General features: G+C 41.2%; 1 protein-coding gene across 3 annotated transcripts in view; it reads left to right on the forward strand.

Annotated features, from left to right (window-relative positions):
* ATP8A1 (ATPase phospholipid transporting 8A1) overlaps positions 1-22,443 on the forward strand; it is a 224,745-nt gene that overhangs the window by 178,155 nt on the left and 24,147 nt on the right. For all 3 annotated transcript variants that reach the window (XM_029946463.1, XM_029946459.1, XM_029946471.1), the window contains 4 exons: positions 1,692-1,770; positions 6,984-7,045; positions 9,766-9,822; positions 10,759-10,866. In XM_029946463.1, coding sequence (XP_029802323.1) covers positions 1,692-1,770; positions 6,984-7,045; positions 9,766-9,822; positions 10,759-10,866 — 306 coding nt within the window. The remainder of the gene's footprint in view (positions 1-1,691; positions 1,771-6,983; positions 7,046-9,765; positions 9,823-10,758; positions 10,867-22,443) is intronic.

The following is a 22,443-nucleotide window of genomic DNA, read 5'->3' on the forward strand; positions in this document are numbered from 1 at the left end:
CCATACCTCAGGCTCCACAATGCTCTCTCAAGAATTAACTTCCCAGCCACAGACTTGGCCAGGGTACTTACTCTTGCTTATAAACTTAAATTGATCCTCCCATGATTATCCAAAGCTATTCCTGGAAAGTCGCATCTTTTCAGGCCCTTTGCACATGGGAACTTGGACAGTCTTGCAGCCAAAGAAAAGGTAGTCTCTAGTTTCAGTGTGGAAGCGTCATTCCTTGTATCTTTCACTGTTCTTTTGTTGCTTATGAAGTATTTCATTATCTGCAGAGCCCACGCATTTCAAAAAGTCATCAGATCAAGCCAAATAGATGATACAACTTCTCCATCCTTTAGAAATTTATACACAAGTTGCCAACCATTTTTAATAGTAGCATTTTATGGATTGTCTCATGATTTCAGTGAAAAATCTTCGATTAAATCCCATCTAAGTGTTTTAAAATTCAGGGACAAATGGCTACAAAATGCATAGTTGTATACACAGCAGTTGCTGTGGGTCCCCAGTGTAGAAGCATTGTTGCCCTGAATGATGATGATTACGTTTGTTATGGTAAAAAGGGTCGGAGGTTCTGAGGTCGTGACAGGGGTTAACGGATTAGCATGTGACAATAAGTATCGGTCAGGAAAATGGAAAAGTAGAACTAATTTTTCTTGCACCCACCTGTGCTTTCTGTCAAATAAAAACTTGTGGTAATGACATAGTGAGGAGAAGAGACAAAGGTTAATGAGTAACACAAGTTCAAATGTGTAATGTATTGGAGCGTAAATTGGATCATACAATCCAGTGTGGCCGGGTGAGCTAACAAAGGAAATTGAGATCATGGTGGAAAATTTTGGGAGGCAGGCAACTTAATTTCTGTTGTTTGAACAGCTTAAAACTATTAATACATGCCAATTTTATTTAGCCTAAGTGTTGCTTGCAAGAAGCACTTTTAAATGACAAAACTGCAACTCTTCAAAGGACCATAAGAATTCTAAACAGGTTTTCTATAACTTAATCTTGCACATCCCCGCCACGAAGAAAGTACCAGCCAGACGTGCTCCCTTGTTCTTAAAATACAATCGATATAGAAAAGTACGAACCAAAACGATGTTATCGTTGTAGGAACTTTGATGTTGACGGGTGTTAAAAGTTAAAAGCCTTTTATAAATTCAGTGATAGTGACAATGCTTTATAGAATTACACAAATGTTATGCTTGTTACTTCTAGCATGTCATCCGTGTGGGGGGTGGGGAACGGAGTGGAGTTACATCCTTACCATTGGAAAGTTCACACTCCTACTACAGACGGGAAAGAGACAGTAGGGATTTCACCAAATTAGAGTCTCTTCAAAAGTCTGTTCTTCTGGAATTATAAAAACAGTTGCACCTAAGAATTTCAGGATCTACACATCTTTCAAATATTATTCTCCTTTTCAGGAAGAAATTTAAATGTTTCACACTTGGCTTTCGAAAAGCAAAAAAAAAATTTCAGTGAAGCTGAAAAAACATTTTGAGAAACATAAAAATAAATAAATGACCCATGAAGGTCTAGGAGGCAGAAAGTGTCTGTCAGTTCTATTAATTCACAGTGGTGGCCCGACAGAAACACGTTTTGTGCATCTAGCTCACAGATAAAAAGAAAGGTCAGAGTTCACAGAGCTAGTTTATCGCAAATGGTTCTCATGGATTTTTGTTTTCCCTCAGGTTTTCTGGGTTCATTGTTTAAATGGCCTCTTCCACTCAGTTATTCTGTTTTGGTTTCCACTAAAAGCCCTCCAGTATGGTAAGTAGAAAGGATATGAATGCTAAGAGATGACTTTACGTTTTTAGAAAAATAACTCATTGTCAATATATGTTAAAAATTATAGCAGTGTTTCATTTTATGCTGTTTTCCTTAACTTAAAATACACGCATCCAAAAGCTGTACACACTTTAAAGATTTTTATTATTCCTTTGGGAGCAAAGTGATTTAATATATGCAAAGCCTTTCTTCTCCACGTCTCACGTTTTCCAAACTTGTAGAGTTAAATTTTAGGGCTCTTTTTTTCCTCCATTGATGTAGAGCTTGAAGACAATAGCGCTAATATTTTATGTCATCCATTTATTATACCTTTGAGGCCTCTACCAAGCTCTTTATACGGAACCTGATCCGACATGCTCGTGTTTTCAAGTAGACACGAGCCGACGTTTTGAATGAGATTTTTAATATGTTTTTATGTTCATCTCGGAGTGGAAGCCTTTCCTCTGCTTGTTTTGAGGGAGTGATTTTACTCTGTCAGTCCTGAGAGAGGATGATGGTGAATCGCATATGCACGTAAAAATGATAAAGTGGCCACTTTAGAACATGATCCCCGTGACATTCCAGCTAGCACTGCTGTGTCCCCCAGAGCGGACCTTGCCTGAGATTCCCCAGGAAAGCAGCCAGCCATGGGGCCTCTGCTCCCAAACTACAGGCATTGAAAACACGACACCCCCCCCACACCCAAGAGGTCTGTTCATCCTTTAGAAGTACAGTCCTTCCATCTCCGGTCCCTTCTTGCCCTCCCACGTCCTGTTCTCCACAGGCAAGGTGGTCCTTGTAAAAGGGACCTGGACCGCATGCCTCGCTCCTCACTAACCCACCGACTTCTGTGGAGTTTAGAATGAAATGCACAGCCCTCGCCGGGGTAGCTCCACCTGCCTCTCTCTTGGCTGCGGGGGATGCGCTTCTGACTTCCTTTTCCGGATACCCCCTCCCTGCCCCAGGCCTGAGCTCCCAGAGAGCCACCAACACTGTCCCCTCTGCTCCTGCTCCTCCTCATTATCCTTTATCCTCTTCGTGAGATCTTTGCCTATCAGGGCGTGACATGTTGGCTCATTTTTTATTGTCTTTCTCCTCGGTTAGAATCCAGGTTGCAGAAGGAGTTGCCCGTGTGGTTGAGTGTTGCATTCACAGTGTTTAAAACGATACCTAGTTAGTGAACTGTCACGATTCATGGGTGCACATGGCATGTATGGGGGGAATGTTACAGGGAGGCCAGGGGCTTCATGTCTGAATCAGAGATTTTCATCTCATTTCTTTGCTAATTTCCTGGCCAGTACACTGAATACTTCTCATTTTCTAAGCCATGGACATGAGTGGTAAGAAAATCCAATTAACGTATAGCCTCTTGACCTGGATAGGCCAGGAGAACCAGAACAGATTTTGTTTTTGAGATAATAATGCACATGCCATAAAATTCACCCTTTTAAATTGTATAATTCAGTGTTTTTTAGCGTATTCACAGAATTGTACAAATTCACCATTGTCCAGTGTCAGAACATTCCCGTCACCCTATGCTCATTAGCAGTTACTCCCCATGGCTCCTCCTTCCCCCCTCACCCCCCACCCAGCCCCTGGTGTTGCTGTCTGTGGGTTTGCCTGTTCCGGACAGTTCATAAAAATGGGATCATGTAGTATGTGGCCTTGGTTCATGTTGCAGCATGAATCAGTACTTCACCTCTCCCGGTTGAATGATACTCCGCTGTATGGATTTACCACGTTTTGCTTACCCATTCATCTATTGATGGACATTTAGATTGCTTCCCCTCTTTTGGAGCCGTGGGATATTAAGGTATGGGGCACAACGTAGGACCTTACACAACTCCCCTAGGTGAACCTTATTTTCAGATTGCAAAGTCAATATAGGTATGAAAGACAACGCACGTCCATCTCTTGCTATTTCAGCATTCTCAATTAGAAAAAAGAAATTTAAGATCAAAAGTATCTCAAGCCAAATAGCATCTAAACCGCCTTAACAGTGACGGAGTTTGAAAGGAAATCTGCTCCTGGAGAGCAGACCCTCGGGCTCCCTGCGCGTGTTCGCCGTTTGCCAGAAACTTCCCGAGCCGGCGACCGTCAGCAGAGGCCGTTCATAAAAAGGGTGCTGCCTGTAGAACCCAGACCGGCCAAGTCAAGGGCACGCGTGCTTTCTCTTCTTGGGACTTGAATGGCATCTGGCATAGATTACCTTTTAACATACTAATGTTAAGGGGTTTGTTTTTTGCCTTGTTTTTAATTTTTATATTAGGAGAGGTTTTGGGGTTTTTTGTTTTGTTTTGTGTTAGCTCTTGAAAGGACAAGATACACAAGAAATGTAAGGCTATAGAAAGTGCAGCAAAATATTTATTTATTCACTTGCTTCTCAAAGTATGGTCTATAGACACCTGTAAATACCCATGACTTTTTTGGGTTGCCCAAGGTCAAAATTTCAGAATTTTTATAGTATGATCCAGACATGCTTTTTCTTTTTTCATGACTGATACAAAACCAACATGGGTAAAATTGCTGGTACCTTAGCACAAATAGTGGTGCTACTATAGAATGAACAGTATAGGCTTCCCTGCCAGGCACCCACATGAAAAACAACAACAGGGGCGCCTGGATGGCTCAGTCAGTTAAGCATCCAACTTTGGCTCAGGTCATGATCTCATGTTCATGGGTTTGAGCCCCACGTCAGGCTCTGTGCTGCCAGCTCAGAGCCTGGAGCCTGCTTCCAATTCTGTCTCCCTCTCTCTCTGCCCCTCCCCCTCATGCTCTGTCTCTCTCTGTATCAAAAATAAATAAAACATTAAAAAAATTAAAAAGAACAAAAAAGGCCAGTGTCACTTTAGAATGCCCTTGAAGAGGCTATAAAACTAATACCTTTGTTAGATCTTGAAACCTGGTGCACGTCTCGTTAATAGTCTGTGTGACAAGCTGGGAAGTGAACAGAAAGCAGTTCTGCTGCCCAGCAGTGAGACTTGGACCAGACAGAATGCCCGATGCCCCCTGTGAGTTGTGAGCTGAACCAGCTATTTTCGGGAGGTTACAGACTCCTGCCTGAGTTGAAGATCCACTCAGAGTGTCAAGTGGAGCCATTGACCTTAACGTAATCAGAGCACTGAAAGTTCACCAATACTGTTTCAGGTTCTACATCATAACCTTTAAGAAACTACTTGTTGAGCTTTTGATGTAGTGTCAAAGAATATCATTAGAAAAGATTATTTTTTTAATTTTTTAATGTTTTATTTATTTTTGAGATGGAGAGAAAAAGACAGAGTGAGCAGGGGAGGGCAGCACAGAGCCCGACGTGGGGCTTGAACCCACAAACTGTGAGATCATGACCTGAGCTGAAGCTGGACACTCAACTGACTGAGCCACCCAGGCACCCCTAGAAAAGATTATTAAAACACTCCTCTATGACTCCATCTCTCTGTGAAGTTGAATTTCCTTCATATATTTCAACCAAAACAGTATGAAAATCCAGCTACCTTCTATTAAGCAAAACATTAGAGACATTATAAACATGTAAGACAATGCTGATTTTCTCACTAACCTGCTCAGTTTGTGGAAATATTGTATGTAAAATCCATTTATATGTATTGTGTTTATTACTATTATTTTTATTACTATTATTTTTAGATAAATCAATACATATTTTAAAATATTCTGCCTTAATTTCTAAGTTACTAAACATTGATAGATATAAACCACAGAAACAAAAGCTTTTGGGGACCCTCAATAATTTTTAAGTGTAAAGGAGTCTAGAGATGAGAAAGTGTGAGAACAAATGATTTACCTGAATCATCCAAATGCTGAATCTGGCAAACTCCACAACAGGTTTTTAATTTTTTTTTTCTCACTGTGATCTTGAAATGAATCTTTGGCTTCTTCATGATGACCCAGTCATGACCAGAAGGCTTATTAGTTGGACCCAAATGTGATTATTTTTGATAATATATTTTAGTTAAGGGATCTATGTAAACACATGGAAAACAGGAAGTGATCATAAGACACTTTCAGTTATTTTGTAGATTTATGAGTACGTTAATTTGGTTGGAGGGAAATTTGCAGATTAACTGAAGACACAAGTTTGTCCACAATGTCCTCCTAAGACATAGCACATCAGCTCCTATATCCCTAATCATGGAATACTGCCATGGAGAAAAGGAGTCCTCTCGATCACTGAGCCAATAAGAGCCTTTCCTGACTACTTCTAACCAAAAACATTGGAGAGGGTAGGGTCACATCATGGAACCCCTACCACACACTCCCAGCCCTGACACTGCTTGGTGCCTTGCGTATGAAACCTCATTTTAATCTCACAACTCCTCCAGGGTGGATGGTTTCACTTCATCTTTCAAGTGAAGAAACTGAGTTCTCTGGAGATTGATTATACACCAACACGATCCAACTAGTCACAGAACAAAGCCTGGTCTGTGTCTCCCAAATGGTTCATCCCATACTATAACATATTTTGTCCTTTCATTAGAGACTTTGAATAATATTGTCGACTATTCATATAAATAGAATATTGTATTGCATATACCATGAACTTTACATTTTTTATGGTGCCAATGATTTGATTATTCAGTTATTTTTCATTTTTTAATTTTTTTTAACAGTGATTCTGATTTTTCTTTGTTAGCTACCCCTCCCTTCATCTAAAGCCACATTTGTTAGCCATTTCTGGAATAACAAAATACTTTAAAATATGCCCGAATTCAGCCAGACCTAAGAGCCATATACCTCAAACCATAATGGTGTTCCTCAGTCTTCTGTGAGTTGCGTGCCAACAACTTTATTGAAAGAAAGTAAGAAGCCTCCCTAGAACCTTCATCTATATTGTTAAAAGAGTTCTTTATTAAAAATTCAGGATGTCTTCTGTCTCAATGCCCGTAACTTTAGGCTTCGCCTTTACACTTAGTTCGATTTTTTTTTTCCCATCTCATGGATCCTAAGAATTGGTGAACAAGTCCGTTTTCCTCCTTCATGTTGACTATTGGAAAAATTGTTTTTACTTTGTGACTCACATTCATAGCAACTGTGTGAGACTTCTTACCTTTTTTTTTTAATTAGCCTGGTTTCTGGCTCTATTGTGTGACACCAGGTTCCCCTTCTTTTGTTCAACACGTGTAAATTGATTTATCTTTGAAAGGATTCTGAAAGGACCTCATTTATTTTCATGTTAACAAGCCTCTCTTCCTGTCATTCAGGTACTGTATTTGGAAATGGGAAAACCTCCGATTATCTGCTGCTGGGAAACTTTGTTTACACGGTGAGTACAGAACATTTGTCTAGTTTGTATATAAAATCAAATCCTTTTAACTGTGTGCGTTTCTGGATTTAGGGTTGTTTACAGTTTGCCTTAAAAACAAGATAAGATAAGGGGTGCCTGCATAGCTCTGTCAGTTAAGCATCTGGCTCTTGATTTTGGCTCAGGTCATGATCTTGCAGTTCGTGGGATTGAGCCCCGTGAAGGGCTCTGTGCTGCCAGTGTGGAGCCTGCTTGGATTCTTTCTCTCCCTCTCTATTTCTCTCTGCCCTTCTCCCACTTATGCATGCTCTTTCCCTGTCTCTCTCTTTCAAGAATAAATAAATTTTTAAAAAATACTAATAATATAAATAAAAATGAAGTAAGATGTTTTCACTATTAAGATATTTTTTTATATTAGGTTATTAATATGTCATTCAGGCTCACTGACTTTACAGGACTTTGGTTGCTATTATTTTCAGTACTCTCTCTTTACTCTTAGTGCCCCCCATTTGCCCTTTTTCTCTTCTTTGTCTCTTTTTCCTCATTTTGATTTTACTGCCCTTGTTAATTTTTTTTTTTTTTTTTTGCTTTCCTGAATTTATGGCAAATGTTATCATAATGTTCTTGGGTGTTTAACCAGTAATTATTCTAGAGTCTTGTGATGACTGAAATGGGAGAGGAATCACTCTTTGGGGACATTTCATGGGGACACAAGGCATGGAACCCACTGTGTTAAGTCACTATCCAAACAATTAGAGAGGACACACCTGTGAGTGCAATCTCGTCCCTGCCATAAAGGGCCAAAAAATGTTTTAAAACCACCTTAACCTTAAAAGTCAAAAGTATCACTTGACTGTCAGCGCCTGAGATCACGTAGTTGGTGTCTGGTAAGTTCTCTACTCGCCTTCAACTCTGAATTCTCAGACCAACATTCCCTGCTCTCTAATCCTGGGTCCCTCCCCATGACCCCAAAATGAAGGCAGTGTGCTGTTCCGTGGCTATCAGTGTGGCTGGCTCAGTTGGTAGAAAAATGATATTAGGATGTTTAAATATTAAGTGTTTTAGTTACTGAATGATAGGGTATGAAAGCCATGAAGTGACAGAGGGATTACGTTTCTTCAGACATCTCCTTCCCATTGACGTCAACCACCTGAAGGAGTGACAGAAAGGGACGATATGTCTTGGGAGGAGGGAGCGGTGAGGGTGGTGACTTAGTCTCCTACAACATGACTACAAACCAGAAATAAGTAATTACTTGGCAGGGTAAGTGTAGAAATTAATCGGAGGATATATCATGGATGTGTTTTAGGGACGCATTCAGATACTCAGGTCTCAGGAAGCTGTTTTTCTTTATGCCACGCTACGTCTCTTAATTTTGAACTTTTATACAGCTTGTTAATGAGCACTTACGTTTTAACAGTTTTATTTCTACAGATATTAATCCTAAATTGCCATTAGATATCTTGCTGGAAAGCCCAAACGCTTCACTTGAACCTGACTTTATGACCCTGTGGGGAAGCCCCTAATGCTATTTGCAAGCCTTGAAAGGGCCTGAAGTTGAGCTGGCAAGCGTGTACTGACCACCGGTGCGAGGCTGACGTCACACTGCCACCGCCTCCAGCGACCACAAGTGCCCAGAATTCCTGTGACTCCTGACAGCATTTAAACGTTAACTATAGATAGGTAATAACAGATTAGAGTGCAGTGCCAAGCACTGTTCTTGGTGCTTGTACCCACACCCCTATGAGGAAGGTGATCGTCTTCAGTCCCCATTTACAGATGAAGGGGCAGAGACACAGATGTCAAGTAACTAGCCTCGTTCCTTAACCCAAGCGCCTAAGAAATGGTGGCACAGTGAGCACGAGTCCTGTGACTCCAGGGCATGTCCGGTCAACCTTGGTGCCACCCTATGAACAACACAAGGCAGTTTACACAGCAGGTCCCCTTACTGCAGAATCAGTAGCAGACTCAGTAATGGGTGCGTACATCACGGAGAGCGTAACAGGCTTCAGTATCCTAATCAGTAGGGTTTTAAGTACGTAGAGTTACAGAGTTAAGTGTTTAAATTTCTAATTATCCAGCTACATTACTTTTAGAATTTATCTTTAAAATTTTGAAAGTAGGAGCTTTTTTAAGTATTACAGATGGTATTTTTTAATGTTTTTTTTAAAAAATTAAGTTTATTTTACTTATTTTGAGAGAGAGCACGGGAAGGGCAGTGAGAGAAAGAGAGAGAGAATCCCAAGCAGGCTCTGTACTATCAGTGCAGAGCCCAATGTGGGGCTCAAACTCACGGACCATGAGGTCATGACCTGAGCCAAAACCAGGAGCCAGTCACTTAATCAACTGAGCCACCCAGGCACCCATTATGGATGATATAAATTAAAATCAAAGTACACTTGAATCCAAGTTACTGCAGGTGTGTATTCACTGGTCGTGAGTTGTACGGGAAACAGGCCGCCACAGGCCTCATGAATGGACCGTGAGGCTGTGCAGGTGAGGAGGGCAGGGATGGCGACAGGAGTGCAAAGCCACTACGGGCAGTTCTGACTGGCCATAGCCACCATGTGCACATAATCCGCCTGTTTCCTTGCTAGGTGGATGTACAAGGCAAGCTGTGAATCATCTACCAGTCCCATAGTCTAATACACAGTATAATACCTGCTCTCTATAAACCTCATTTTCAATCATTGGAACTGTCACATTTATGAAATAAAATAATGTTTTCCCTTCTGTCTTAGTTCGTGGTGATAACCGTGTGTTTGAAAGCTGGATTGGAGACCTCATATTGGACATGGGTAAGCGTATCTCCAACCAACCAAGGCGTGTCACGTTTACTTGGGTGTTAACTGCAGACATCATTGTTCTTTATTCTGACCTTGTGTGTCCCTGGGCCCTGGTCCCACAGACTGTTCCTCGTGTGGGGTCGTGGGTGGAAGGGGCAGAACTGGGGATTCTAGTTTGTCTGCTTAGGAAACAGTGAATAAAAACTTCAGTAGGTTTATTGACCATAAGAATTTCAGAGCCTTTAGTATATTATAGTATATTATTGTGTATTGTGAATATCCCAGGAAGGAGAGAGGCTTCCAAACTTATTTGACTAAGACTCTTTTCTTAGTAGAATGTGTCACAAGATGCATTTAGCAGAAAACCCATTGGAAAATGATAATGAAAACCAGCAATGTTAGCAAAAGATTTGTCCTCAGACGTTTGTAAGTATCCAGTTCAGAGAAAGACCAGGTCCACTTTAGAACATTAGTTTTGCAAAATCCAGGTAGAGAGACCCAGGAAACATAAAAGAAATTAAAGTTTGATGTTCAGGAGAAGGATGGCCACAAGGAACATGGAGTTGACGGTCATCGACATACAGGTAGCATTCTCCCACGTGTCTGACTTCTCCCAGAGAGAGCATGCAAAGCAAAAATAAAGAGGGTTAAAGATGGTAGCAGGTGAAAAAGAGGAGAGTCAGAGAGGAGAAAGCCCAAAGGAGGCAGAGACAGAACAGTTCTAAATGCCAGTAGCACAAACATCCTAGCCATGGTTGGAGGACATTAACATTAGCTCTAGCGAAGGATCCCGTTAAAACATGCACACATCATTATTTAGAAATTCCTGTAGGTACTTTTTGATGCATGTGGTAAAAAATTAATAAGGGAATTTGTGAAAGCATCATTAAGTGTTTGTGGACCCAGTCTACCTAAAAGTCTCGTGACTCAGATTCTCTTCCTTTACAGTTCAGCCACATAGCAATTTGGGGCAGCATCGCGCTCTGGGTGGTGTTTTTTGGAATCTACTCATCTCTGTGGCCTGCTGTCCCGATGGCCCCTGATATGTCAGGAGAGGTAATGTGTCCTGATAACTCATGATCCAACAAATCTTAAAAATTGGTGTTCATTAACGAACCTCAATTGTTTGGTGTGGATTTATACTAAAATGGTATTTGAACATTTAAAAGCTATTTTTAATTTCCACAGTTGCAAGTGACAAATCTTGAGGGAACATTTTAAACTCAGACATCCTACTTAAATCTGACTTTCCCTTTCAAAAGCCTAGCTGGAACACTAGAACGTGGTGGTCAGGAACTTGATTCATGTTAAGAACCTCCACCTAGAAGATGCCATTTTAAAATGAGACTATAAATCCACAAATATCTTTTGGGTCAGAGATTTGGGGAAATGGTGAGCTGACGTCTTTGGGACAGTCTGTCATTTCTTCTCTTACCTCTCATTCTAGGGAAAAGTCTACCGTCACTAGATTAAATGCACTTTTAGAGTCGGCTTAATGAGATCGGTTTAGTTTTCATTTTGGACGAGTTAGGGCCTCTGACATTTCAGCCTTATCACAGTCCATTTTCAGTTCTGTCTTTCAGGTTCTTGTTACACTGGTAGGAATTGAGTTATTAGGTGTTCGTGGGGGAGTGTCACAAGATCTCCTTTCCTTCAGAAGAGATTCCAGCAGTAGGAGGGTTTATGATTTCAATTGCAGGAAATTTGACATAAAATGTATAAAAGAAAATGTGGAAAACATTTCAGGATTTCCTGTGACCTCACAGTAACTTGCAAATCACGGAAACGTGAGCTCCGTTACAGTATATTGTCCTGCAGCGCAGGAAAGCTTTCCAGTGGTTTCCATGAATTTGTTGCCCCTACATACTGCCTGAGTACCTTTCACTTTTGACAGTCTGGTTTATAGATCATTTTCATGAAATTTTCTCTGACAGCATCCTGCTTTTTATAAATTAGCAGAATGCAGACACATATGAAAAAAAATGTTTGTGGTTAAATTTATTAGAGAGAGGCATTATATACTATTACAGCAAAAACCAGACGTATCGAGGAACGTGTACTTCCTTCCACGAAAGGTGAAGGCCTCTTTGGAAATGTGTACCGCGAACTCTAGAAAATTTACAGCATGTATTTTGCGGAAACCCGAGAAAGCTGTGAATGCATCTGCATACCTTGGTTTGAGTCCTTTCCCCCGACATAAAATCAAAGACTGTATGTGTCTGAAGATCCCACTCGGAAAGTCAGTTCTTTGTTCTTTGATGTGCTCTGTCTAACCGGGCCTGCTTTTCCCAGGGTTAATTCCCATTTAATATCATTTTCATTAGACCTCGCTTTACCTCACTTCTTATTGTTTTATCTTCAAAATGAATGCCACCAAAGATGTTGAGATTCAGATAGCTTAAGCCACTGTAGCCAAGAGCTTTGATGACAAGAACAGAGGTGTTGACCACCGACTTCTAGAACAAGTGTGAAGTTTGATTGGCTTTTTGCCAAACAAATATCATTCTCCCCTTGCCTGTAGAATTCCTGGTATTACCCACACACAGAACTTAATATCCTCCCTTGAGATTTGCGGTGATGCTGTGTTTAATTCAAAGTGAAATGGATGTCAGTCCTCCATCACGTTTCTCTTCACTTCACATACAGTGGGAAGTGCTAACAGGGATTCTTTTTCTTGTTGTTTTATTACTGCCGATCCTTTGAATACAGCGTTTAAGTAGTTGGGGCTCCATTGAAAATATGAAAAACAGATTAATTTCACTGTAGGCTTGACTAGTTCATCCAAAATGTAAGGCTGTTGAGTTTATTCAAAGAAAAGAATGCTTTAGGTTTATGTAGTACTTAGTGCTTAACAGCCTTTTGCTGTGTGTGTGTGTGTGTGTGTGTGTGTGTGTGTATGAGTGTGTGCACATGTGCAAATGAGCCTCACAGCAACTCTCAAAAAAGTTTAACAAGAATGCCACTCAGATTCTCAGGGATAGAGAATCTACATTTACTGTTTCCTGGGTACTAGGCTAATAAATCGCAAGAATATTTGTAGCAGTACTCAATTTTTGAACTTTTGTTTTTTAAGTTTATTTATTTATTTTGAGAGAGAGAGCAAGCGTGCATAAGTGGGGGCAAGGCAGGGAGAGAAAGAATCCCAAGCAGCCTCTGTGCTGTCAGCATAGAACCTGACACGGGACTAGAACTCATGAAACATAAGACCATGACCTGAGCTGAAATCAACAGTCAGACATTTAACCAACAGAGCCACCCAGGTGCCCCAGGTTTTGAACATTTTTATTATGTGTAGAGAGTCACTAGTTCTACTATAATCCAGTTTAATATCAAAAGGTAGTAACTACCCTTAGGTTTATATTTTTCTAAGCTTAAAATTCTATATTTCAATGAAGAGTATTTCCAGATACATACATATATACAGACATGAAAATATATGAAAAATTTATTTATGTACCAATATTTATATCTATATGTGATATATATACATATATATCATTAGCCAGCCATCTTGAATAAAATTATTTATTCATCTGCTAGCTTTCATAGCAAAATGGTATTATAGTCTACATATTTATTATTGGGTGTTACATATGGTAATATATTACTATAAATAACATCAGGATAAGTATAAATATCAGCATTCCTCAACTTGACGTGTTTTATGTAATCCACATAATGGAACATGGCCCAGGCAGCCCCCAGGACATCAGGCTCCTCCACAAAGTTCGTGGTGTGGTGTGTAGTAACTTTCTGTCACAACCACTACCGAGTCTCAGTGTCTAATCCTAAGACTGTACCAAGGATTCTAGTTCTTTCCTGTATTGTGGTGGCAGCAGTTCCTCCCAAAATGAAGCAATTAATTAAATATGTATGTATGTTTGGTTGCCTAAAAGCTTAATAAAAACCAACAGGCATGGTCCGGAATTACTAGAACCGAACACAGTTGCTTGTTGGCCCATCCTGGTTCAGGTGATATTTTAGGGGATGGTGATACACTGTGGTATCAGCAAGACAGAGCAGTTCTTCAAAAAGGCAACCAAGATATAGGAAAAATAATATCTAATGTATATTAAATTCTTAATGTGTATTAAACACTGTACCATGGAAACTTCTCTAAATACTTTATATGCATTCACTCAGTCACTACATGACCTATTTGTTGAGATTCTTCAGTCATTCAGGCACTGTTCTAGACGCTGTAGATTCATTAGTGGATAAAATAGACAAAAACTCATGCACTTCTCAGCTCACTTTTCTAGTGGAAGAAGACAGACAAACAAGTGATAGATATAATATATAAACAGGTATAAGCATTATAGAGAAAATTATAGCAGGCAAGGGGGGCCAAGAGCCAAGAGTTCAGTCGTGTTTCCCATATGGCCTTATGGCTTTGACTTATGGCCAGATCAAGAGCCAAGGTGCCAGGATCTGACTTAGGTTTTCATGGTAGGACTGTGGCTGCTGTGTCCTAAACCTTTGAAGAGGTTGTCACAGTAACCCAGGCGAGAGATCATGGTGGCGTGGGTCAGGAGGACGGCAGGTGGCCAGACTCCAAATCTCCTTTGAAGGCAGAGCCAGTTGGGTTTGCCGACAGATGGGACGGCAGGAGCGAGGGTAAAAGAAGGCAAGGCAGAGCCCGTCGTGTTGTCTGTGAATTTCATTAGGAGTGCTTGTCCTCTGTTCCCGGATCCTCCCTGCAGACCTGTGGTTATAACCACTTCACAGGTGAAGAAACAGAGACACAGAGAAGATACAGAGGCAGATTTCAGCGCAAAAAGAACATCTAAAGAGCCCATATGTAGTGACATCTAGGGGCAGAACAGGATGAGGGCTCATGGGACAGACCCATTATGGGCCCGTCGGCCACTAGTGTTACGCAGAATCTACCATCTGCACATCCAGGGCCGCCTTCCAACTCCGAGGAGTCAGATGTTTTGTTTGCTTCTCTTTGCTCTGTTCTCTCTGCAGGAACAGCTTAAATCTTGCAAGGGCCCAGACTCTTTTGCTCTAGTTAACGAGATCTCGGGGTGCAAATTGTACACTAATTAGGCAACTTACAGGTACAGGCCTCCTGCTTCTATATTCAGCTGGACACGTCTTCACACCTAGGTCAGGATTTCACAGTCCCTTCCAACTTACATTCTTAGTTCATCGTGGCAGCCCCGTCTGAAGACAGAGTTAGTTCTTTCAACGTGTTTAAAGAAAATCGTCCAAACACTAAGAGGGGAAGGGAAGGGAACCAACATTTAGTGTGCGCACACCATGTTCTCCAGGCACTGTGTTTGATTTCAAGCATTCCTTGTTTTATTTAAACCCATATAGTAAGCCTCTGTGGTAGGCAAAGCAATAGCAAGTGATTTAGAGAATTTACCCCCGGTTTCATTTTCAAATTCCACTGGTTTCCTCCAACATCCTAAGGATCGAGATACCTTCTCTTTGCTATTCCTTACTCCCAAGTGCGAAAGTCTTTTTTCTGTGCTTTCCTTCGTGCAGCTGTCTTCCCTGCACTCCCTTGATCCCCTGATTTATCTGTTTCCTGGGATACCTGAGGCCCTCATCAATTTCCTAAAGTTGGCCAGTTGCAAACATGTACCCATCTCTTTTTAAAAGGACCTAAAATTTTAACTCTCTCTTTTCAACACCTACCTAATTCCCTAAATACATCGGTAGAAATTCCATCTCATTTCATATCCTAGATTCTTGCCTCTTCTTAACAGTGATATCAGTATAAATAATACCGTTCTCATTTTTAAAAATTCACATAAAACTGAAAACCCAATCATCTCATTATCATTAGAAAATATACAGTTGCCACTCTGACAGTAATAGGGCCTCATTTACTGAAGGCCAGACACCATTCTAGCACTTTCCATGCCTTCACTCACTTAGCACTATGAACATTTAATACAACCCGGTGAGGTAAGTTCTATTATGTATTTCACAGACACAAGGTGGTTACATAATGTTGTCAAGGGCACAGAGCTTGCGAGTGAACTGCGATTGGAACCCAAACACAGACTGTACACTTAACCTCCTTACACACTGTTTCTTCTACGTTTCTTCTCTCCTCTCCACTAAGGCCTTTCCTCCCAGCCTCAGCAACCTTAAAGATATTAGATGCCTTTTCCTGTCAGTGCCACCAATCAAAAGACTTTGGTGTGGTCAGTAAACTAAGCACTGTGCTGTCTATATATATTATTTCTATCTTCAGCTGTACTCAGGAGCTATACTCATTTATCATGGATCGAAGGTTTTTTTCACTCCATCCGATGGTTTCTTCTCCCTTTACTTCAACACATTCTCCATGCATGAAGTTCCACAAATCTGTTCCCCAAATATCTCTGAGTTTAATGCAGTCCTCAAGGACTCCAGCTACCGCCAGATCGGTGGCTCTTGGTTGGTGGCGGGGTGTTCCCATTTGGGAACATTCCTTCCTATAGTTTTGCACTTTGTTTCCGTTATAATAATTCTCCACCTCTATCCAGAACAAAGATCCGATGATCATGATTAACAAATATCCCAGTACTACAGATACTGAAATATTTAACTATTACGAGGGAATGCCTGATATCGGGGTGGAGGGCAGTGGATGATGCAAAGGTACAACAGCTGACAATGAGAAATGATTGAGCAAAGGAAAAAGAAAATAGTGTGACAGGCTTGGCTGCGACTTTAAAAATGTCGCTGTCTTCCTCTTCGCAAATATGGTTGTGATTTAAGAGAAGGACTTTTTTTTTTCAGACCTGACTTGGATTTTTTCACACCAGTACAACAATTTATGGGGCAAGGTAGACCCTGGGGAGAAGTGCTATGTTATATAAACATATGCTAGCCTGCTTTTCCGACTTGTCTAGATGATGTTACCGAGTATTTGTTTTCTTTTCAGAAGAAAATATTTTAGTCACTGTGATTAGTACACCAGATTAAAAACTGAAAAGCAAGCTACATCAAGGATCATTTCATATCACGATTAATACCAGAAGCTTAGTTTCGGCAAAACGTTAAAATTTATCGTGGCTTTGCAGACACGCGCTGTAAAGTCCTCCCGAGTGCCATCTGGTTCTGCTCTCCCTGGCCTAAGGGATCTATAAAACTACTGAAGGAAATTGAAGTTAAGGAACAAGCATGTGTTTTACAGAATTTCAGATCTCTTGATTGAGGTTTGTAAAGTCTTTCTGAAAAACAATAAAAATCTTTGTTGAACTCTTTGGTGTCACCCCTGTAGGAAAGGTATTAATAAATGACATTAGTGTTATGATTTTACTAAATTGTGCCATTGCCCACTTTACCAACCACAATAAATTACTTTACATATGAGGAATTTCCTGGTGGAAATAGTCCTTATTCATCTATCAGCTTTTAATTACCCAGATAGCATGTAGTAATTTATTGGTCACAAGATCAGCCCTGGCCGATGGGGTGGGGCAGTGTTATGATACAATGAAGTTTCATCCAAGATGACTGTACTCAGCCAAGGAGCCTGGAGGGAACAACTACGCCAGACTCTCTCAGATGTTCTTCAATGAGCCAGCAGTTGGGAGCCCATCCAGGAAAACATACCGTTGGTCAACAGTCCTCATGCCCCTGATTGTAAATGAGACGGGCCAGACTTTCATAGCCCTTAAGGCAGCTGGTTGCATAGCTGCTTCCGAGCCTATTTTGTAGAGAGAAGCCTATGTAGAAACACGAGGAAGCAAAGAGAGCTATGGATTTGAGAACTGTAATGGCAAATCAGGACATTTTGAAATGAGAGCTCTCTTTAGAGTCCTTACGAGAACTGGCCTTGCTTTCTGTAAGCACAGCATCTTTTCCAACAGTGCAGAGCAAGTGTATATTGATTGACTAACGTTTGTGTTCGGCAGTGGAGGAAGCCGTGAACAGAGTTGGTTCTTTCCCTTGAGAATCTCCTTGCTAATGAGGGGCGCCTGGGTGATTCAGTTAGTTAAACATCTGACTCGGTCATGATCTCATAGTTCATGGGTTCGAGCCCCACGTCTGGCACTGTGCTGACTGCTCAGAGCCTGGAGCCTGCTTCGGATTCTGTGTCTCCCTCTCTCTGCCCCTCCCCTACTCACGCTCTGTCTGTCTGTCTCTCTCTCTCAAAAATAAATACACCTTCAAATTTTTTTTAAAAAATAGAATCTCATTGCTAATGAAGGGATGCTGATTTCATAACTGCAAGAGATGACATGGGGCACCCAAAGCGCCATGGCAGGGAGCAACCCACAGGAAACTGGACAAAGCTGGCTGTCGATGTGACAGAGCTTGACTGTTCTCTGGAATCAGTTCATTCTTGTATTCGTTCATTCCGTAAAGGTGTGGTGAGTGTTTAAGGGGTGCTAGGCACTGGGTCTAGGTAATCCATTAATTAGGCCAGATCCCTATTACCATGAGGGTGGAAGAGACCAGGGAATGGGAGGGAGAAACAATCACTAAGTCAGTTAACAAATGACTGAAGGTGATCACAAAGTGATAGGAAGAAAACTGGGTGATATGATAATGGGCAGGACAAAATGTCTGCTCCAAAAAAAAAAAGTCTTTTTGAAGAAGGAATGATTAAGCTGAAACTCAAAATGATGAAGAGCGGTTCGGGGCTGACGGAACAGCAGGTGCCTGCGCCCTGAGGCCGGCATGCTGGGCCGGAGAGGCTGGGAGGGAGTGCTCTGAGGAGTCCTGAGACGGTGGAGGGCAGATCACCTCATCCCCGACCTCAGCATCCTCACTCATAAGACCCGCACAGCTTGTCTCTGGGAGATGTGCCTGGAGCTCCATCAGAAATTCTCATAAAGGAAATCACAAATGTCACTATGATCTGCTTCAGTAAAGCTCATAACTGAAGACATTTCTTGTGTGTAAGATAGATCATCAGTGAGTGGTCAAAAGCTACTTTGTTCCATGTTATTACTTTGGCTTCCTGGCATGTATCATCCAAACCAAGTTATTTTATGGCATATTTTCTTGATGTTAAAAAAAAACAGTGTGTGGATTAAATGATGCCAGCTTTACTTCTCTCTCATGTAAAAGAAGTTTGGTGATGGCAGGCAGCCCAAGGCTGGCGCGGCAGCTGCACTGTCCTCAAGAACCAGATTTCTTGTATTTGGTGCGCCACCAACCTTATGTACTTCCTCATAGTCCAAAGTGGCTGCTTCAGCTCTAGCCATTTTACCAACATTCCAACCAACAAGAAAGGGAAGAAGAAAGATTAACCTTTTCTCTTTGATACTCTTTCCTAGACAGTGCCCACCACATTTCCACTTAGATCTCATAGGCCAAGAGTCAGTAACACGGCCACATCTAGCTTCAACAAGAGAGCCAGAGGAATATAGTGCGAGCTAGAGAACAAAGTGTCCAGCCAAGAATCAAGTGTTTACATCTAAAAAGAAGAGAGGGGATATACTGGAGAACAACTAGAAATTTTTGCCATGAAGATCAGTAATTTTTCAACCTAAGCCATCTAACAACCGTTCTATGTCTTTCTTATAGCTAAGTGCTTTTTGAATTTTTGAGTTTCTTAAAAATAATTTCCTAAAAGAGATGCTAATTATGTGACAGGATGGAGATGTTAGCTAATGCCAATGGTACTCATTTTGCAATTTATAAATGTATCAAGTCAACACATCATACACTTTAAAATTTTTTTAATGTTTTATTTGTTTTTGAAAGAGAGAGAGAGAGAAACAGCATGAGCAGGGGAGGGTCAGAGAGAGAGGGAGACACAGAATCAGAAGACAGGCTCCAGGCTCAGAGCCCGACATGGGGCTCAAACCCATGAACCGTGAGATCGTGACCTGAGCCAAAGTTGGAAGCTTAACCGACTGAGCCACCCAGGCGCCCCAGTGCATTGTACACTTTAAACTTAAGTTTCACGGATTTCATTACTAGTAATAAAACAATTGATGTTTTATGAGATGGTTTTTGAGATAAAGAGCCATCACAAAATTCTACAACCTGCGGGAATGATAGAAGAGGGAAACAGATTGACCACTGAGATAATGAACCCTCTTACACAACTTACCCAGGAACACTGTAACAGTTTAAAATTCTATTTCTTAGAATAAAAAGAATATTTGGTTACTAACTCTGTCCTCATTTTTTGGTACTTTTAAGTTTTTTAAATAGTACAGTAAGATTAAAACAAAACAAATTCTGTTCTTAATTATTTTCACTGTTCTGGGAACTAGATGCCTAGAAAATAAAGTCTTAGAGTCATATATATCCTAGCACTCTTGATTCCTCTTTAGAAAGATGATTTTGCGTGTTCAGTTCTCAGTTTATATGTGTAGAGAGAGAAACTTTATTTTTTTTAAAGTTAACGTATCAGTTCAAGCCCCAACCAACTCTTCCTGCCCTTCTTCTTAAACATCTTTCTTAATCATTTATTTTCTCATTACTCCCTTTGCCAGAGGGCGGAGACACAAATTCTGCTCCTGGCAGCATATAGCTCTAGTTGGAATATTGGTTCTGAGTCACTCTGGGTGATCCATGCCACCATCCGGAAACGTCCCCTGGGGGTGAACAAGCACATAAGTGCTATGAGCTGGTATCTTATTTGTATATTTGTCTATGATTTGGAGCCATTTGCATATTTTCTAAGATTTTTGCTTGTTTGTTTGGAATAATCCAAGCCAGGAGTTTCCTTTGTCTCTGAGTAAGCAAGAGCTGCTGGGAATAATTGCAAACATACTGGAGTTTATTGGAAACACCCTTATTTTAGCTGTTTTCTGGGTGTTCTGCCCTGTTTTTATGGACAAAGTAAGAATTCATGTCTAAGAGCCCAAGTCAGGGCAACATAACTGAGATTTCCAGAGTACCTGTGTGTTGGGATCGATCATGGGTGTCAGTGGATCACTAGGTGAGAAAAGAGTCCTGTTGGGGAAATTGAGTCTTGTGGATAAAATAACAGATCAACAGGTAATCACAGTGGATGCTAATTACTGTGGTCAGGATGCACAGGTGCTGGCAGAAGAGGGGGAGAGAGACTTTCCAAGTAGAGAGCAGCCCAAGCAAAGAAGGGACTTGGGGTTGCTGAGGCAGGGAATGACTGGAGCTAGAGCTGAAAAGCTAAGACTAGGTCACAGAAACCTGCTTAAATGTCATTCACATCATTACTGTAAGCCATGGCAAATGGCTTTTCATTATGATGAAATACATAGTATTCTAGAAAGTTCCTGAAATCACAGAATAAAGATTTGGGTCAGAGGACGTGATAGATAAGTGCTAATAGTAAACAACTAGGGGTGAAGAACATCCTAAATTTTGACGTGAATATAATATGATCTAATTGAAAATTTGTAAGCATTTTTTTTCAGCTAAAATAAGACCTCAAAGACCTTTCTCAGTGATAAGTACCAGAACATGGAGCGTGGCATGTGAATGCCTCTGTCTTTGAGTTTTATCAAACAGAGGTTTTGAGCTAGACTACCCGCCATGTGTAGCCCCCGAAGGATTTCAAGGGAAGTTCGTGTCTTCAAGCCAAAGTATACATGAGCTGGAAGTTTCTCTCTGGTTAAAGTAGGTGAATGCACCACTTTGTGCTGACCCAGTGATACTTAGTTGCCTCTAAAGAAAGGCTCAAGCCTCTGGGAGAGCCTCACACAACGTAGAGACCTTAGCAATGTCACACCATGATGTGTCCCACGCTTTGGACACACAAACATTTTCAGAAACGTTTGCAGGTTTAAATTCAAATAGCCCAGTATTGTCTGAAAGCAGCATTAACGTTGATGGGCCAGTATGAAGTTCCCATGCACCAGTGGTTGTGCTGCCAGGAGGCACAGTTCTGATACACATTTTATATAAGTAGGATACTATTTAGTGTATTTTGCCATAAAAATATAGATGCTCAAGTTGTGGATTTCAGTCCTCAGGGTACCAAAAGGATCCTTGTATCTCAGGTTCAGTGAATCAGCTCTCCCCGGTCCCCTGAGAGTCGGGACTGAGAACATGAACTCAGCGAGGAAAGACTACCTGAGTAACCGAGGTTGGACGAGACGGGAGTGGACGTGCAACACAGCAACACAAAGTGCCTTTTCTGAAGAAATATCCTGCTGGCAGAGCAGAGACAAAGCATTGAGGCGCCGTCGGGAGAAGAGAGCCACAACATGCTCGGAAAGATCCAGAGAATTCATATGAAAAGAAACAATAGCTGAACACCTGAGGTTGAGCACTGAATTTTTTTTTTATGAGAATGATTTCATGGAGAAGATGCTTACAGAGAAGACCAGAAGCATTGACTGAGACAGAGGAGCAGGCAAGAGAAGAGGTTAAGTGAGCTTATAACTTGCTGGATGGCTTGAAAAACGAGAGAAGTGGGTGATGGCAGGATGTGAGGACCGCCACCCCGTGGTGCAGACCGAGCCTGCGCAGGACGGGCTGCTCTACCGAGGTGTTTCGGAGGTGCCGTGGCCGGAAAGAACAATTACACTCTTGGGTCCAACACCCTACTGACGAAATCCCATGAAGCACGTCATGAGATATTTAAGTTATATATAATAAGTGCTGATTTTTCCCCAAAACTTGTTAACACCCTTGGAAAAGCCCTAAATCTCCAAAGATAAGCCCTCCTACACAAAGAAAACGAAAGGTCCCATTCACAGCAGCAACAGGAGAGACATTAGCCAGATATGTATG

Source organism: Suricata suricatta, chromosome 1 (genome assembly GCF_006229205.1).
Source record: "Suricata suricatta isolate VVHF042 chromosome 1, meerkat_22Aug2017_6uvM2_HiC, whole genome shotgun sequence".
In the NCBI taxonomy this organism is placed as follows: domain Eukaryota; kingdom Metazoa; phylum Chordata; class Mammalia; order Carnivora; family Herpestidae; genus Suricata; species Suricata suricatta.